We start from the raw sequence: 15,005 nt of genomic DNA, 5'->3' as shown, positions 1-15,005 counted from the left end.
CCTGTCTGAACCTAGAACCAAAAATAGTTAATGGTTTTATTTTATGGAAATCAACTTAATTACTTTTATCTAATGGACACAGAATTTAGTAACTAACTGGGTTTTCCCATTCTGAAATGTAGATGCTTATAGACAAGGGTGTGTGTGTGTGTGCGCGCGCGCATATGTATGCGTGTGTGTATGTGTGTATGTACAGTTCATTAAGATACACATTTCTTACTTCCATTTTATCGTTACATTCTTGTTTTTTATTCTTTCAATTTCTACCTTGCTAATATATTTTATGTATTTTTGTAGGCTGTCTTCATTCTTCCTAAAACAAGGAAGGTATAAGTAAATCGTGTAAATAAATTGATACTATCCACTCACAACCATGGGAGTATCCCTCAACAGAAGTAGAAGTTTTTTCTACACCAGTAGAGAAAATCTGTTAACTGTGATCTCTTACATAAAATGCATGAATTCCATGAAATTGGCTCCATGAATATTTCCTCATTAAAGGGAACAAGAGCAACATTTTGCCTCGTTGCATCTGAGAGTGCAAATTGGTTCACCAGCAGCTCTGCTGGAGCCACTGAGGAAATCTGGCCAGGGTTCTTGTTCTTGTTGCATCTGCTCAAACCAGCATGGTCTGATGTGTGAATACAGCCTCAACATGTGCCTCCAGTGTTTCTGTCAGTATGTGAAGGATACAGGCTTCATTAAGCTGGACTACGTGAACTTCCTTGAATGGGTCATCCAAGATACCTACTTTAACTGCAGATATCCAAGATACCTACCTTAATGCCAACTCATTGTACATAAAATAAAAATACTTCAATTGTGTTTTAATGTGACAAAAAAAATGGAGGGAATAAGAGCAGAGATATGGGACTAGGAATCTTGATACTGTATTAGACTAACTATTTCACCCTACAGGAATACATTTAACAAGATGAAATTATCACAATACTGCTGTGGATGTACTTTGGGCCATAATAAGAAGAGATAATCTGATGCCAAGCAATACATTATCTCCAATTTCCCCTAAAAATAATAAAATGTGTAGACTTATAAATTTTTTTCTAGCCTAGATATATCTTCACCAAAATACTGACTACCAATAAAAGTAGAAACTTGAAGTCCAGCTATGCCATTTTTTAAACAAATAAAATGAATAGAGTTCATAATATTGCCAAAAAAAAAAAAAAAGGAAAAATTCAGAATTAGTAGAATATAACCAGGCCTCTATCAGGAGATAAAAGTTTAATACAGTTTTGAAATTTATCCAACTACTACATTTTGGTGAAATCTAATAAATGCCCATAGAAAAACATTCTGTTGGGCAGTTTTAACCAGTTTCTTACAAGATGTATGACATTAGGGAAGCCACACACAATGTATCATGGTTGTAAAACAAGGTGATTTGGCCACATAATTGCTAATGCTTTAATTTTTGTAGCATTCTGTTAAGCTTATAATAATGATTTTAAAAACCGTCATCAGGGGCGCCTGGGTGGCTCAGTCGGTTAAGCGTCCGACTTCAGCTCAGGTCATGATCTCATGGTTGTGAGTTCAAGCCCGGCGTCAGGCTCTGTGCTGACTGCTCAGAGCCTGGAGCCTGTTTCAGATTCTGTGTCTCCCTCTCTCTCTGACCCTCCCCCGTTCATGCTCTGTCTCTCTGTCTCAAAAATAAACGTTAAAAAAAATTTTTTTAATAAAAAATAAAAAATAAAAACTGTCATCAAAAACAATAATAGTTACTTTTGGAAACCAGTGAAAAAGTATGAGTAACAAAAATGTGAGGGAAAAAAAAAATCTATCCATCTATACATATACACCTAAATATATATGACTTAGAAAATCAACAATAGTAAACATGTCCTAATCATTGCAATAGATCTCATCATTATACTTGATTATTAGGATTTTTTTCTGGGAGTGCCTGGGTGGCTCAGTCAGTTAAGCATCCGACTTCGGCTCAGGTCATGATCTCACAGCTTGTCAGTTTGAGCCCCAAGTCAGGCTCTGTGCTGACAGCTCAGAGCCAGGAACCTACTTCGGATTCTGTGTCTCCCTCTCTCTCTGCCCCTCCCCTGTTCACTCTCTCTCTCTGTCAAAATAGATAAGCATTAGAAAATTTAAAAAAATTTTTTTCCTTGGGATGGGGCGCCTGGATGGTTAAGCGGTAGGCTTCGGCTCAGGTCATGATCTTGAGGTTCATGAGTTCGATCCTCGCACTGGGTTCTGTGCTGACAGCTTGGAGTCTGGAGCCTGCTTCAGATTTCTGTGTCTCCTTCTCTCTCTCTGCCCCTCCCCCACTCACACTCTGTCTTTTTCTCTCAAAAATAAAATAAACATTAAAAAAAGTTAACAACAACAACAAAAAAGTAATTTTCTTGGGATGCCTGGTTGGCCCAGTTAGTTGGTTGAGCATCCAATCCTGATTTCAGCTCAGGTCAAGATCTCACGGTTTGTGAGATCAAGCCCCACACTGGGCTCTATGCTGATTATGCAGAGCCTGCTTGGGGTTCTCTCTCTCCCTCTCTCTCTCTGCCCTCCCCTGTTTGTGCCCTCTCTCTCAAAATAAATAAACTTTAAAAAAAGATTTTTTAAAAAATAATGGTAATGATAATAAATACCAAAGAATTTAAAGAGATATATAAAAGCTAAAATAATCATTAGATTATTTAAAGAAAAGATATATAGAACTTGCACTGGGATTTGAAGAATGGTTACAAAGGTAAACAGAAGAAAAGAAAACATATTAGGAAATGGAAATAAAGACAAGTGAAGGCAGAATTAAAGAAAGATTCTGAAGTGTCTGTACAAACTAGGAAGAGTAGGCTAACAAGAATAAAAGATGAGGTAAAGTAGTAAATAAAATAGGACAAGATAAGGTAATACCAGATAATGAAAAACCTTAAAAGTTATGTATAGTGGTAAATGATATGGAAAAAATAACACTGAACCTGTTGGGCAGTGAGAAAAAATAATGAAAGCAATATTTAAAGCCAGGTAGTTTTAGAAAACTAGACAGTGGGGACCAGAAATGGAAGAGTCAACGAGCTTAGAGGGAAGGCTGTTACTGTCATTGAGTTTGAAATAACAAAGATCTGTGGAAGAGGCAGCCCCAACTGCCTCACAAAAAGAAGAGAGAGGTTTTAAAGGAAAAACTGTGAGACTCAAGTGATTACTTGAATACGGGAAAGAAAGAAATTAGTCTAAAATACTGTGCTGGAATGTCTAAAGAAATGGTATTTATCATTACAGGGACAAGGGATTTAGGAAGTACAGCGAGTTGTGATATGGTAATTTAAGTTTAGCATATGGTGAATTCGAAGTGAAATTCAAGTAAAGCTACAAGAAAGTAGCTGGAGATCTGAGACAAGAGCAAGGCAACAATTAAAGGACCAGTGATATATATTTGGAAATCATTTTTATAGAAGTGAGAGTTGAAACTTAGCAAAGTTGATCAGCAGTTCAAAAGATAAAGTGTAGATAAATAAGGTCAAACAGTTTAAAGAATTTCCACTGAGAACATGAAAAGAAATAAATGCAAGCAAAGAAAGAGAAGGAATGGTCAAAAGATAAAAAGTAGAGAAACATGATAGTGAAGTTTCATGAGACAAAGGAAAAGAGTTGCAAGAGAAGACATGATAGTGAAGCATGAAGGGATCTGTATGATCTGTTTCAACAGAGCTTAAAATCTCTAAGGAATAAAAGAATAGGTGAGATCAGAGTTAGCATACACATGAACAAAAATTACAGAACAGATAGTCTCCATTAGTTGGACTCAAAAGTGGACATTTGGGGATGCATTACAATCAATTTAGTGAATCTAAGTAAGGATTATCTTTAACTCACCTCACAGCTCCTAAGACGGCAAGCCCACATAGGTGTGTTAGAAGAAAGTGGCTGGAGAGGAGCCAGAAAGGGCTCTTCAAGCATTCTGGGAAAAGGGAGGAATATGTATATAAACACATATTGTAAGTTGCATTCACACAAACACACATGACATTCAACTGCTTTATCCCATTAGCCAGTGTTAAAGACAATATATTGAGGTCATCAATAAGAAATTGTAGGGGCGCCTGGGTGACTCAGTCAGTTGGGTGTTGGACTCTTGATTTCTGCTCAGTTCATGATATTTCAGCTCATGGGTTCAAGCTCTGCATCTGGCTCCACAGATGAATCCGCTTGGGATTCTCTCTCTACCCCTCCCCTGCTCATGCACGCTCTCTCAAAATAAATAATCTTAAAGAAGAAAAGAAAAGGAAAAAAAAGAAAAGAAACTGTAATAGTAGGAGCACCTGGCTGGCTCAGTTGGTAGTGCATGTGACTCTTGATCTCAGGGTCATGAGTTCGAGCCGCACATTGGGTGTAGAGCTTGCTTGCTTACATACATACATACATACATAAATAAAATCTTTAAAAAATTGTAATAATAATGATAGAGTGATGGATGTATTAATTTTCTTTAAACATTACCATCTTATTAGCTGCTAAAGCAAAGGCCTAAGTTTCTTCTTCCAAATATCTGTAGTCCCAATAAATGTAAGTGGTTTATTTATCTCCCTCAACGCTTACTTTGCTGTCTTCTCATAATTTTTTTTTCATTTACAAAAAAATGAATAAAACATCTTTAGGTGGTTTTTTAAGAGTTAACATGATATTATGTCAAGTTCTAAGACTAAATGTCATAAACATTGTGTTAATTTTTAATATTTTCATAAACAGTTAAAAGAAAATAAATAATACAAAACCTATATCTATATTTCCCTAAATTACTATAAACAATGTTAAGGCAAAAATAAAAGCTGAAATAGATATTAATAAGAAACATTTAAACACTTTACCACAGAGGAATTAAATGCATAAGAGATGATTTTAGGAACTAGAATGGATATTTCTTTCTTTCTTTTTTTTTTTTTAATTCTAAAAACCCTATGAGTGTCAGATATTTTCAGATTGCTTCAAAAGATAACGGGCAAGTGTCACTGAGGAAAGGTAATACTTCAGACACTATACCTTCTAGGATAGCCTCCTTGTTGCCAAGATGCCATTAAAATAATTAAAGATATTTGATAATTAGGTTAATGTTTATTCTATTTCCTGAATTTCTGATCTTTTCTATAGCCAGCCAGCTTTAGATGTGGTAATTTCAAAAAAGATCTCCATGATGAATTCAAAAGATGAACTTCTCTCTCCCACTGACTCACCTGGCCACGGTCTTTTTGGGCAATGTGAGGGATGCTTGTGGATGAAGAGTATAATTACTGGTATTGTCTGCTAGAACATCCACTCTTATGGTTGGTAAGTTTCTGTCACTGGGTTTCTCTTCAGAGACATCTTAACAGCAATAAAAAGAACAAAGCAACATCAATATCTTGAATAAGACAATGACAAGGTAACTAATTAGAACTCATACATTTGAAATAGGAAAGGCAAGATGTACTCTAAAGATAAAGATAACAAAACTTATAACGCTTTATTGAGAATTTCTCTAATAAACTTGTTTAGTTTCAAATTATAATACTGACTACTGAAATTTTGTAATTAAGTTTTTGAAGCTTAAATTGAACAGCTAGGATATAAAAGTGGTAGAACTGTTATGTTAATTGTTTCATAATGTAATGGGAAAATATAAAACTCATTTCTAAGCCATGTTTATTTTTTTTCTGCAAACTTTCTTTTCTGTAAGTTTTAACTGTTAACAAAGACAAAGAATCATAACACTAACGTAAAAATATCTACTCTAAATCATTAGCTATGAATGAACAATGAAACAGTGTAGCTATGGTGTTAGAAAAGAGAAAAGGAAGGGAAGCAAAAGACAAGAACTAACAGGGATATTACCAAATAGGTAAAGAATTAAAAAAAATGGGGAGCATGATTCTCCTTTCTGAATCTGAAGGAACAAAGAGGGAAACAGCAAAGATGAAAAGAATAGTTAAACAAAAGAGTAATGAGTCACATGGCTAACAAAAGTATCGATAAAAATACAAAAGTAAAAATTTCTCCAGTAGCTATTAACATTATATTCTTGTTATTGTTGCTGTTATTATTACTGTTATTATAATTAAGAAGAATTTATTATGCTCACTGGTCATTTGGAAGGAAGCAAGAGTCAACCAGCTTCATAGAATTCCAAAATGAAATAGACAGCTAACCTAGACAGGGGTTGAAAAATGAACTTGAAATTTATTTGGGCTAAGAAACTTTTTCTGATTATTCAGTTCAAAATCTTACCCAAAGAGACCAATTAGCACTGACTTTCATGAGGTGATTTTCTGGAATATACATTTTTTAAATATAAATCCCCTATATCCCAACATTACTTACCCTGAGGGCTATTCACATCCACAAGCTGCCCCTGAGGAATAATTACTTGTGCCATTCCTGTCTGGGTAGATGGAATTACACGCAGCACCTGTCCATTTTCTGATGGGCTAGGAACAATCATCTTGGAAGCATTAAAAAAAAAAATGAAATGCATAAGCCAGCAATGATTTGACAGAATTATTACTTAAATAAATTATTAAAGACACGCCTACCTCTATGGTGGTTACTATTTATTTCCCTCATTTTATACATGAAAACACTGAGGTACACAAAGATTTTTTTCCAAAGTCTTACACCTGGTAAGTGGTAAAGCCAAGTTTCAAAACAGGCAATTTAGCCATATGTCCTATGATCTTAACCACCTATGCTCTTAATTATTACACTTGGATGAGGTCTAATTACTTAGTAATATGAACAAGGCTCTCATTGGACTTAATATATTTACTTTTTTCTCCTTACTGTATTATATCCCTATGTGTTTGAATTATTTGTGTGGTAATCATTTGTCACATGTAAAAACAGTACCTTGTTAGATGTCTAATTAAACAGAATTTATCTTTATATCCCTGAATTTATATATATATATATATATATATATATATATATCCTATCATGGTCCATGAGGAATACCATAGAATGCCCCAAAAGTCTGAAAATATAGGAAAAATCATAGATTACTTTTTTCCTTCAATTTAACAATTGAATCCATTGTCTCAAATTTAGAGGTCAATGAAAAGGGTGTTTGAAGCTGAAGAAAAACACTTTAACGCCTATCATCTGAACATAAAACTAATACATTATTTGAAAATAAGTTTATCCTATATTTCCAGACTTTTGGGACACTGTGTAAACTCTATTACCTAACACACTACTCCTCTATTGACATAGTGTTATTCTTTTACCCAAAGTCCACTAGCCTCAGTTCTCCCTAATACAAGTAACTCTTCATAATCATTACAACCCACTTTCCAAGACTGCCTTTTTGCTATATAAAACATGAAAACATTGCTGATGTCTGAGAGAGACTGTAGTCCCAGTTTCAAGAGGGTCAATTGAAAAAATTTTAATTTGAGAAAAAATTAAATTGGAAAAAAAAACTTCAACAAGGTAGAATGCTTTAAATATAATCATAAACATTTCCCAGAAATTAAGAGTAGTAGTTGATACCCTCTCCTAATGTTTATCGTTTCTTGAGAGAAAAATATCTTGCCATACCTTTTACCAATTCATTATGAAAAAGCAATTGTAAAGTCTGATGATGATAATTGCTTTACATTTGTTGAGACCATACAAAATGGCAGGACTTTACATGCCTTACCAGATTTAATCCTTATCACATGTATATGAAGTATATACATTTTATACTTGAGGAAATTGTCACAAGAGGTTACACAACTCATGCAAAATAACACAAAGTTACATAGTGATAAGTTGAAATTCAAACCCAAATTCAAACAACTACTGCTTCCCATTATCTGATCATGTTATTCAACCTAAAAAATGCAAAAATAATATAAAAACACTGCTGGACTTTAAAAGGCAACAGTAATAACATGGTTTTAAATTATTTTCTCCTTAGGGGAGCCTGGGTGGCTCACTTGGTTAAGCGTCCAACTTTTGAGTTCAGCTCAGGTCCTGATCTCACAGTTTCATGGATTCAAGTCCCACACGGGGCTCTGTGCTGACAGTGCAGAGCCTGCTTGGGATTCTCCCTCTCTCCCTCTCTCTCTGCCACTCCCCTGCTTGCTCTCTCTGTCCTTCTCAAAATAAATAAACTTTAAAAAACAAAATAAGGGGCGCCTGGGTGGCCCAGTCGGTTGGGCGTCCAACTTCAGCCAGGTCACCATCTCGCGGTCCGGGAGTTCGAGCCCCGCGTCAGGCTCTGGGCTGATGGCTCAGAGCCTGGAGCCTGTTTCCGATTCTGTGTCTCCCTCTCTCTCTGCCCCTCCCCCGTTCATGCTCTGTCTCTCTCTGTCCCAAAAATAAATAAATGTTGAAAAAAAAAATTAAAAAAAAAAAACAAAATAAAGTAAAATAAAGTATATGTTATTTTAAAAATAAATACTTTCCTCCTTAAATGAGATTAAAGATTTGTGAAAAATATTTCATTTATTCTTAGAGAATAGTGCTGTGGTTATTACTAAATCCTAACAAAACACATATATTTATAATTTAATCATATGAAAATATCATAATTGAAACAATCGTGGGGGGCACCTGGGTGGTTCAGTTGGTTAAGCGTCTGACTCTTGATCTCAGCTCAGGTCATGATCTCATGGTTCATGAGTTTGAGCCCCATGTTGGGCTCTGTGCTAACCACATGAAACCTGCTTGGGATTCTCTCTCTCCCTCTCTTTGTCTGCCCCTCCTCTGTGCTCCTGCTCTCTCTCAAAATAAATAAACTTAAAAAAAAATGATCTGTGGAATATCTTCTTAATTTTGAAAATATATTTCCTATGAATGGTAGAGAAGAGTCTCCTCCTCCTCCTCTTAGCTTATTCTACTCGGTAGCTAAAAAACTATTTTCAGTTCATGTAATTTGATAATGGTGACAATATTACTTTTCCTATTTAAAAAAGAAGTCAATTATCTTTAACCTTTGCTATGAAAACAAAACTGTTTTGAAAAGTCATCTGTTGCAATACATTCTATTTGAGGCAGATCATGAATATTATCAGAAAACCTTGGCTAATAAGTAGTCATATTTACTGGGTTCTTTGTGTACTATACAATATTCCTAATAAATCCAAAATACCATCCCTACTTCACTTTATTTTTCCCTGCTTCACTTTAAAGCCTCCTCATGTGTTACAGATTCACCCACTACAGAAGCTTTACTAGTTCCTTGATTAACTTCTACATTAAAAAAAATCATATAAAAAAAGTAATTTCTTTAAAAAAGTTCCACTTGGTGGGGATGTTGAAAATGCGTAAGACTATGTGTGTGTAGGGGCAGGGGCTTTATGAGAAATCACTGTACCTTCTGCTCAGTTTTTCTTTGAACCTAAAACTGCTCTAAAAACTAAAATCTATTTAAAACAAGCCCCCAAAAGCTCCACTAAGTTTCCCCAAACATCACCACTTTCTAATCTTTGGTTCCTTATACTCTATGTGTCTTACATTTATTTCCATGCTTCATGCTATGGGTTTCCTATTTCATAGTTTCAGGTAACTCTCTCCTACCCTTATCATCTCCTACCCCAAACAATGTAAAATCATCTTTAAGATCATTTTGTACAGAAAGTTTAATACAATTACAAAGAGAATGGGAACTCTAACACTTTTTAGACTCAAATAAGTGACTTTAATGTGTTTAAGACAACTACCATGTGTAAAATGATAGCCCTTCATACAATAGAAATAGAATAACTCTAGAATTCTCCAGACTAGAATCAAAACAGGGATTAATTTTAGGTAAAATGGTTGCTCACCTGTGGTATAATTTATAACTGAAGCTATAATTTTTAAAATAATTTTTATTATGAAATTTATACCCATTGTAGAAAATTTTAAAAATACAGGTAAACAAGAAATACATTATTCTTCACATTATTACTAATGTAAGGATATTCTTATTAATCAGAGAGCAACTGAGAAGTTTTGCTCAGTAATTCTCTCATTTCAATCAAAACCATCTTTTATTTCTTCTACTCAAACTATAAACTTAATCATAAATACTTTAGCTAATAGATTAAAGCAGGAATTTCATCTTTATACATTGTTATTCACATGACACACACATATCTGCCCATTACCAAGGTATGTCTGATTGCCAGTATATCATTGGTACTTCCATAGCTTTCTTTTGCTTCAAGAAAGCACAGTGGCACATGGCATGCAAGTTAGTGACTGAGATGTGGATAAAGCAATAACCTTGAATTCAAATGTATATACAAAAATAAATGTAAGTTACATGTAAACTCTGGCACTAGTTACAGGTTATGACACATTTCCAACTAATCTCAAAGTCACATCATGCTTAGACATAGTGGCTGGGAAGTATTGGTTTAATGTACTGTTAGTAGTTCTAAAAGGAAATCTTTTAAAATCTTCACATAACTTAAAAACGAATGTCACAGAAATAGTATTTTCAAAGCAATGTAAGTCAAGTTTCAAGAAATTAGTAAGGTTAATACATTTGCTAAATAGGGTAAAACTTATTATTTATAAAATATACTCACCATTTGTGCATTAGAATCCCCCAATGACTGAAGTTCATATTGAATAGGCTGCCCATTTTGGTCCACTAGATGGAATTGTTCTGTAGAAAGAGTCTGTGTCTGAGTCAGGGTCCCTGGTATATTCTGTGATGTGAGTGAATTATCTACTTCATGAGAGGTGATGGGTAAAATTCTAGGAGAACCATTTTGTCCAAAGGAAGGATCCCTGGAGTCCATACAGGTTAGATGCTTTTGCAAAGAGAAAAAAAGCACTTGGGTGTTTGTAAAACATAATGTCACAATTAAAAAAAAGTTTTTTTTTCTAAAGATTTTATTTTTAAGTAATCTCTACACCCAATGCAGGGCTTGAACTCACAACCCTGATATCAAGAGTCACATGCTCTACCCACTGAGCCAGCCAGTTGCCCCTAATGTCACAATAAAAAAATAAATAAAATAGAACATTTATCAGGCACTGTGGACAATAGTATGGAGGTTCCTCCAAAAGTTAAAAATAGAGCTACCCTATGATCCAGTAATCACACTACTGGGTACTTACTCCAAAAATACAAAACCACTAATTCAAAGGGATACATGCACCTCTATGTTTATAGCAGCATTATTTATAATAGCCAAACTATGGAAACAGTCCAAATGTCCACCGATTGATGAATGGATAAAGAAGATATGCTATATATCCACAATGGAATACTATCCAGCCATAAAGAGAATGAAATCTTGCCATTTGCAACAACATAGGTAGAGCTAGAGAGGATAATGCTAAGAGAAATAAGTCAGTCAGAGAAAGACAAATACCACATGATTTCACACATATGTGGAATTTAAGAAACAAATGAGCAAAGGAAGAAAGGGAGAGGGAGAGGGGAAGAGGGGAGAGACAGAGAGGGAAACCAAGAAACAGGCTCTTAGTAAATAGAGAACTGATGGTTATCAGAGGGGAGGAGTGTGGGTGGATGGGTTAAATAGGAGATGGGGATTAAGGAGTGCACTGGTCGTGATGAGCACTGGGTGCTGTATGGAAATTCTTGAATCACTATATGAATCAACTGAAACTAATATAACACTGTATGTTAACTATACTGAAAGTTAAAGTAAAATAGCATGTTATAATAAAAATGGAAAGATTCATTTTCAGTTAATTATCCTCTTTATTTTTTGTAAGAGTTGTCAATTCACACAGACTAACATAGAAAGCAGTTTTTAAGTGAAATTGTTGATTTTTATATTTTATTTCAATTTTACTGAAATAAAGTTGTACATGGGAATACAACTTGATATGTAATTCAACATATTTTTCTTTATATATAGATCTTTATGAATATATTACTTTGAGTAAAGCTCTATATTATTAAATCAAATATATGATAGCATTGTGGATAAATGTTAACAGTCGTGAATATATTAAATATGACACTATTTCTTATCCATTAAAAAGTTGTTAAATGTAATGGAAAAAAGTTCCCAGTTGAATTCCTACCTCAAATACCTGAGAATCTGTTTTTGATTCTTCAGAATCATTATGGTTGACTCTTAATGAATCATTAGACTGTTCCATGCTGATATATTCAATTCCATTTTCTTTTATTATTTAATAGCTGAAAAAATTTAAATATCTGTTTAAAACACTTAACATTTTTAAGGAATGTTTGTCTTAACTAAATCTCTCATTTCCCCTATGGTGTTACCCCATACAATTTAGGTTAAATCATTTCCATTCTATAGATTAAGAAAATAAACATTTCCTTAAATGACTTGCCAAGGCACCAGAATACATTCAAGACAGAGCAAAAATTACCACTGTATAGTTCTCTCATCCTACCCTTAATAACACTCATGTACTTTTTATAAGATTGTTGCGATGTGACAGGTACTGTTCACCCTTTCAAATACTTCTAAAATTCTCATTTTACAAAGATTTAATACAAATAAAGGTCTTAATTTTATGAATTGGGAATGCCCTACTGTAGCATTAGATAATTTTAGAAAAGATGTTTTGGTGTAAATATTGATTATATAAACATAGCTCTTACCATAATATACATCATACCACTTAATACTGGCTTGACAAGCTTTGAAAATTAAGAAATATATATTCCAAAAATTCTGAGCCAGTCAGGCCTAATACAGTGGTTAGCACTGGTATCAATTTTGTCTCTACACACACACACACACACACACACACACACAAACACACACACTACTGTCCCCTGAGGACATATGGCAGTGTCTGAAAACATTTTTGGTTGTCAAAATGGACAGGGAAGTGCTACTAGAATATAAGCCAGGGGTACTGTTAAATATCTTACAATGCACAGGACAGCCCCCACAACAAAGATGTCAGTATGCTTAGGTTCAGAAACCCTGGCCTAATATATCATAGTGAATACTGGATTCTCTATTAGCTAAAAGGAATGATGTTTTAAGTCTCAAAATTGGAGTAAGGACAAAATGAAACTAGTTAAGACTATCATTGAAAAACTTCTAAAATAAACTGCATAGAATCTTAAGAACACACACATTTTTCTTTTTTTAAACTTTTAAATTTTAACTTTAATTTTTTTAATTTTGAGAAAGAGAGCTGAGCTGTCAGCACAGAGCCTGATGTGGGGCTTGAACCCACGAACTGTGAGATCATGAACTGAGACGAAGGAGGATGCTTAACCGACTGAGCCACCCAGAGGTCCCTGAAAATTTTATTTTATTTTTTTAATTTTTTTTTAATTTTTTTTTCAACGTTTATTTATTTTTGGGACAGAGAGAGACAGAGCATGAACGGGAGAGGGGCAGAGAGAGAGGGAGACACAGAATCGGAAACAGGCTCCAGGCTCTGAGCCATCAGCCCAGAGCCTGACGCGGGGCTCGAACTCACGAAGCGCAAGATCGTGACCTGGCTGAAGTCGGACGCTTAACCGACTGTGCCACCCAGGCGTCCTGAAAATTTTATTTTTAAATTAACATGCATTAAATTGAACTTTTTTCTTTTTTGGTGTGTAGTTCTATGGATTTTAACACATGTAACCACCATAACAACCAGGATATATAATAATTCAATCATCCTAAACCCTAATTTAAAATTATGCCTTATCGGGCAACTGGGTGGCTCAGTCAGTTAAGTGTTGGATTCTTGATTTCAGCTCAGGTCATGATCTCACTGTTTGTGGGTTGAAATTCCAAGTCTGACTCCATGCTGACAGTGTGAAGCCTACTTAGGATTCTCTCTCTTAGGATTCTCTCTCTCTTTCTCTCTCTGCACCCCACCCCTGCACTCTCTCTCTCTCTCCTCAAACAAAAACTTTTTAAAAATGTTCTCTTACTATAATGCTGGAGAGTTTGTGGAGAAACGGGAACCCTCTTGTACTATTGGTGGGAATGCAAACTGGTGCAGCCACTCTGGAAAACAGTGTGGAGGTTCCTCAAAAATTAAAAATAGATCTACCCTATGACCCAGCAATAGCACTGCTAGGAATTTACCAAGGGATACAGGAGTAATGATGCACAGGGTCACTTGTACCCCAATGTTTATAGCAGCACTTTCAACAATAGCCAAATTATAGAAAAAGCCTAAATGTCCATCAACTGACAAATGGATAAAGAAGATGTGAGTTATACATACAATGGAATACTACTTGGCAATGAGAAAGAATGAAATCTGGCCATTTGCAGCAACGCAGATAGAACTGGAAAGTATTATGCGGAGTGAAATAAGTCAGTCAGTGAAAGATACCATATATTTTCACTCATATGTGGATCCTGAGAAACTTAACAAAAGTCCATGGGGGAGAAGAAGGGGGGAAAAAAAAGTAACAGAGAGGGAGGCAAACCATAAGGGACTCTTAAATACTGAGAACAAGCTGAGGGTTGATGGGGGATGGGGGAAAGGCAAAAGTGGGTGATGGGCATTGAGGAGGGCACCTGTTGGGATGAGCACTGGGTGTTGTATGGAAACCAATTTGACGATAAATTATATTAAATAAATAAATAAATAAAATCATTTCCACCCCCCCCAAAATGTTCTCTTAAAAATGAGATAAACTTATACCTTGTAGTTAAGACTTAGTTGGTACATATTTGAACACACTGAATACTTATTTTTCTGTGATAGCATCCACATATATATTTGTAAAATTAAACATTTCAGAAAATCTACAAGGTCTGCCATTTAATATTTCCACAATATTATAAATAGTTCCACTCAAATATAAAATGTAATAGGATAAAAATCAGTCTTATTTTTAATATATAACTATATCTTAAAATTGTCTCTCGTTTTAAGATTTTAAATTATCACTTGTATTCTAATTTAACTTGTTACAAGAATTTCAAAAACCTGTAATTACCTCTCAAGTAAGAGCAATTCTATCTTATAATGTTCTGGTTCTGTTCTGTTTTTAATTTTTAGATGATATGTATAAAACTTCAGAATAATATGTTTTATGAATGGTTTAAAAAATAAAAAGAGGGGTGCCTAGGTGGCTCAGTCGGTTGAGTGTCCGACTTCAG

At 34.7% G+C, this 15,005-nt stretch overlaps 1 protein-coding gene and 1 pseudogene across 2 annotated transcripts in view; one reads left to right on the top strand and one right to left on the bottom strand.

Moving 5' to 3' along the window:
- Positions 1–15,005, bottom strand: part of CARF (calcium responsive transcription factor) — a 58,093-nt gene that overhangs the window by 28,376 nt on the left and 14,712 nt on the right. For both annotated transcript variants that reach the window (XM_030323603.1, XM_032594460.1), the window contains exons 4-8: positions 11,983–12,100; positions 10,506–10,733; positions 6,325–6,445; positions 5,202–5,331; positions 3,847–3,931 (exon numbers count right to left, since the gene is read on the bottom strand). In XM_030323603.1, coding sequence (XP_030179463.1) covers positions 3,847–3,931; positions 5,202–5,331; positions 6,325–6,445; positions 10,506–10,733; positions 11,983–12,060 — 642 coding nt within the window. In that variant the 5' untranslated portion in view covers positions 12,061–12,100. The remainder of the gene's footprint in view (positions 1–3,846; positions 3,932–5,201; positions 5,332–6,324; positions 6,446–10,505; positions 10,734–11,982; positions 12,101–15,005) is intronic.
- LOC115521531 lies at positions 374–825 on the top strand (annotated as a pseudogene).

This window comes from Lynx canadensis, chromosome C1 (genome assembly GCF_007474595.2).
Source record: "Lynx canadensis isolate LIC74 chromosome C1, mLynCan4.pri.v2, whole genome shotgun sequence".
Classification (NCBI taxonomy): domain Eukaryota; kingdom Metazoa; phylum Chordata; class Mammalia; order Carnivora; family Felidae; genus Lynx; species Lynx canadensis.
This window is presented reverse-complemented; position numbering and strand designations above follow the sequence as displayed.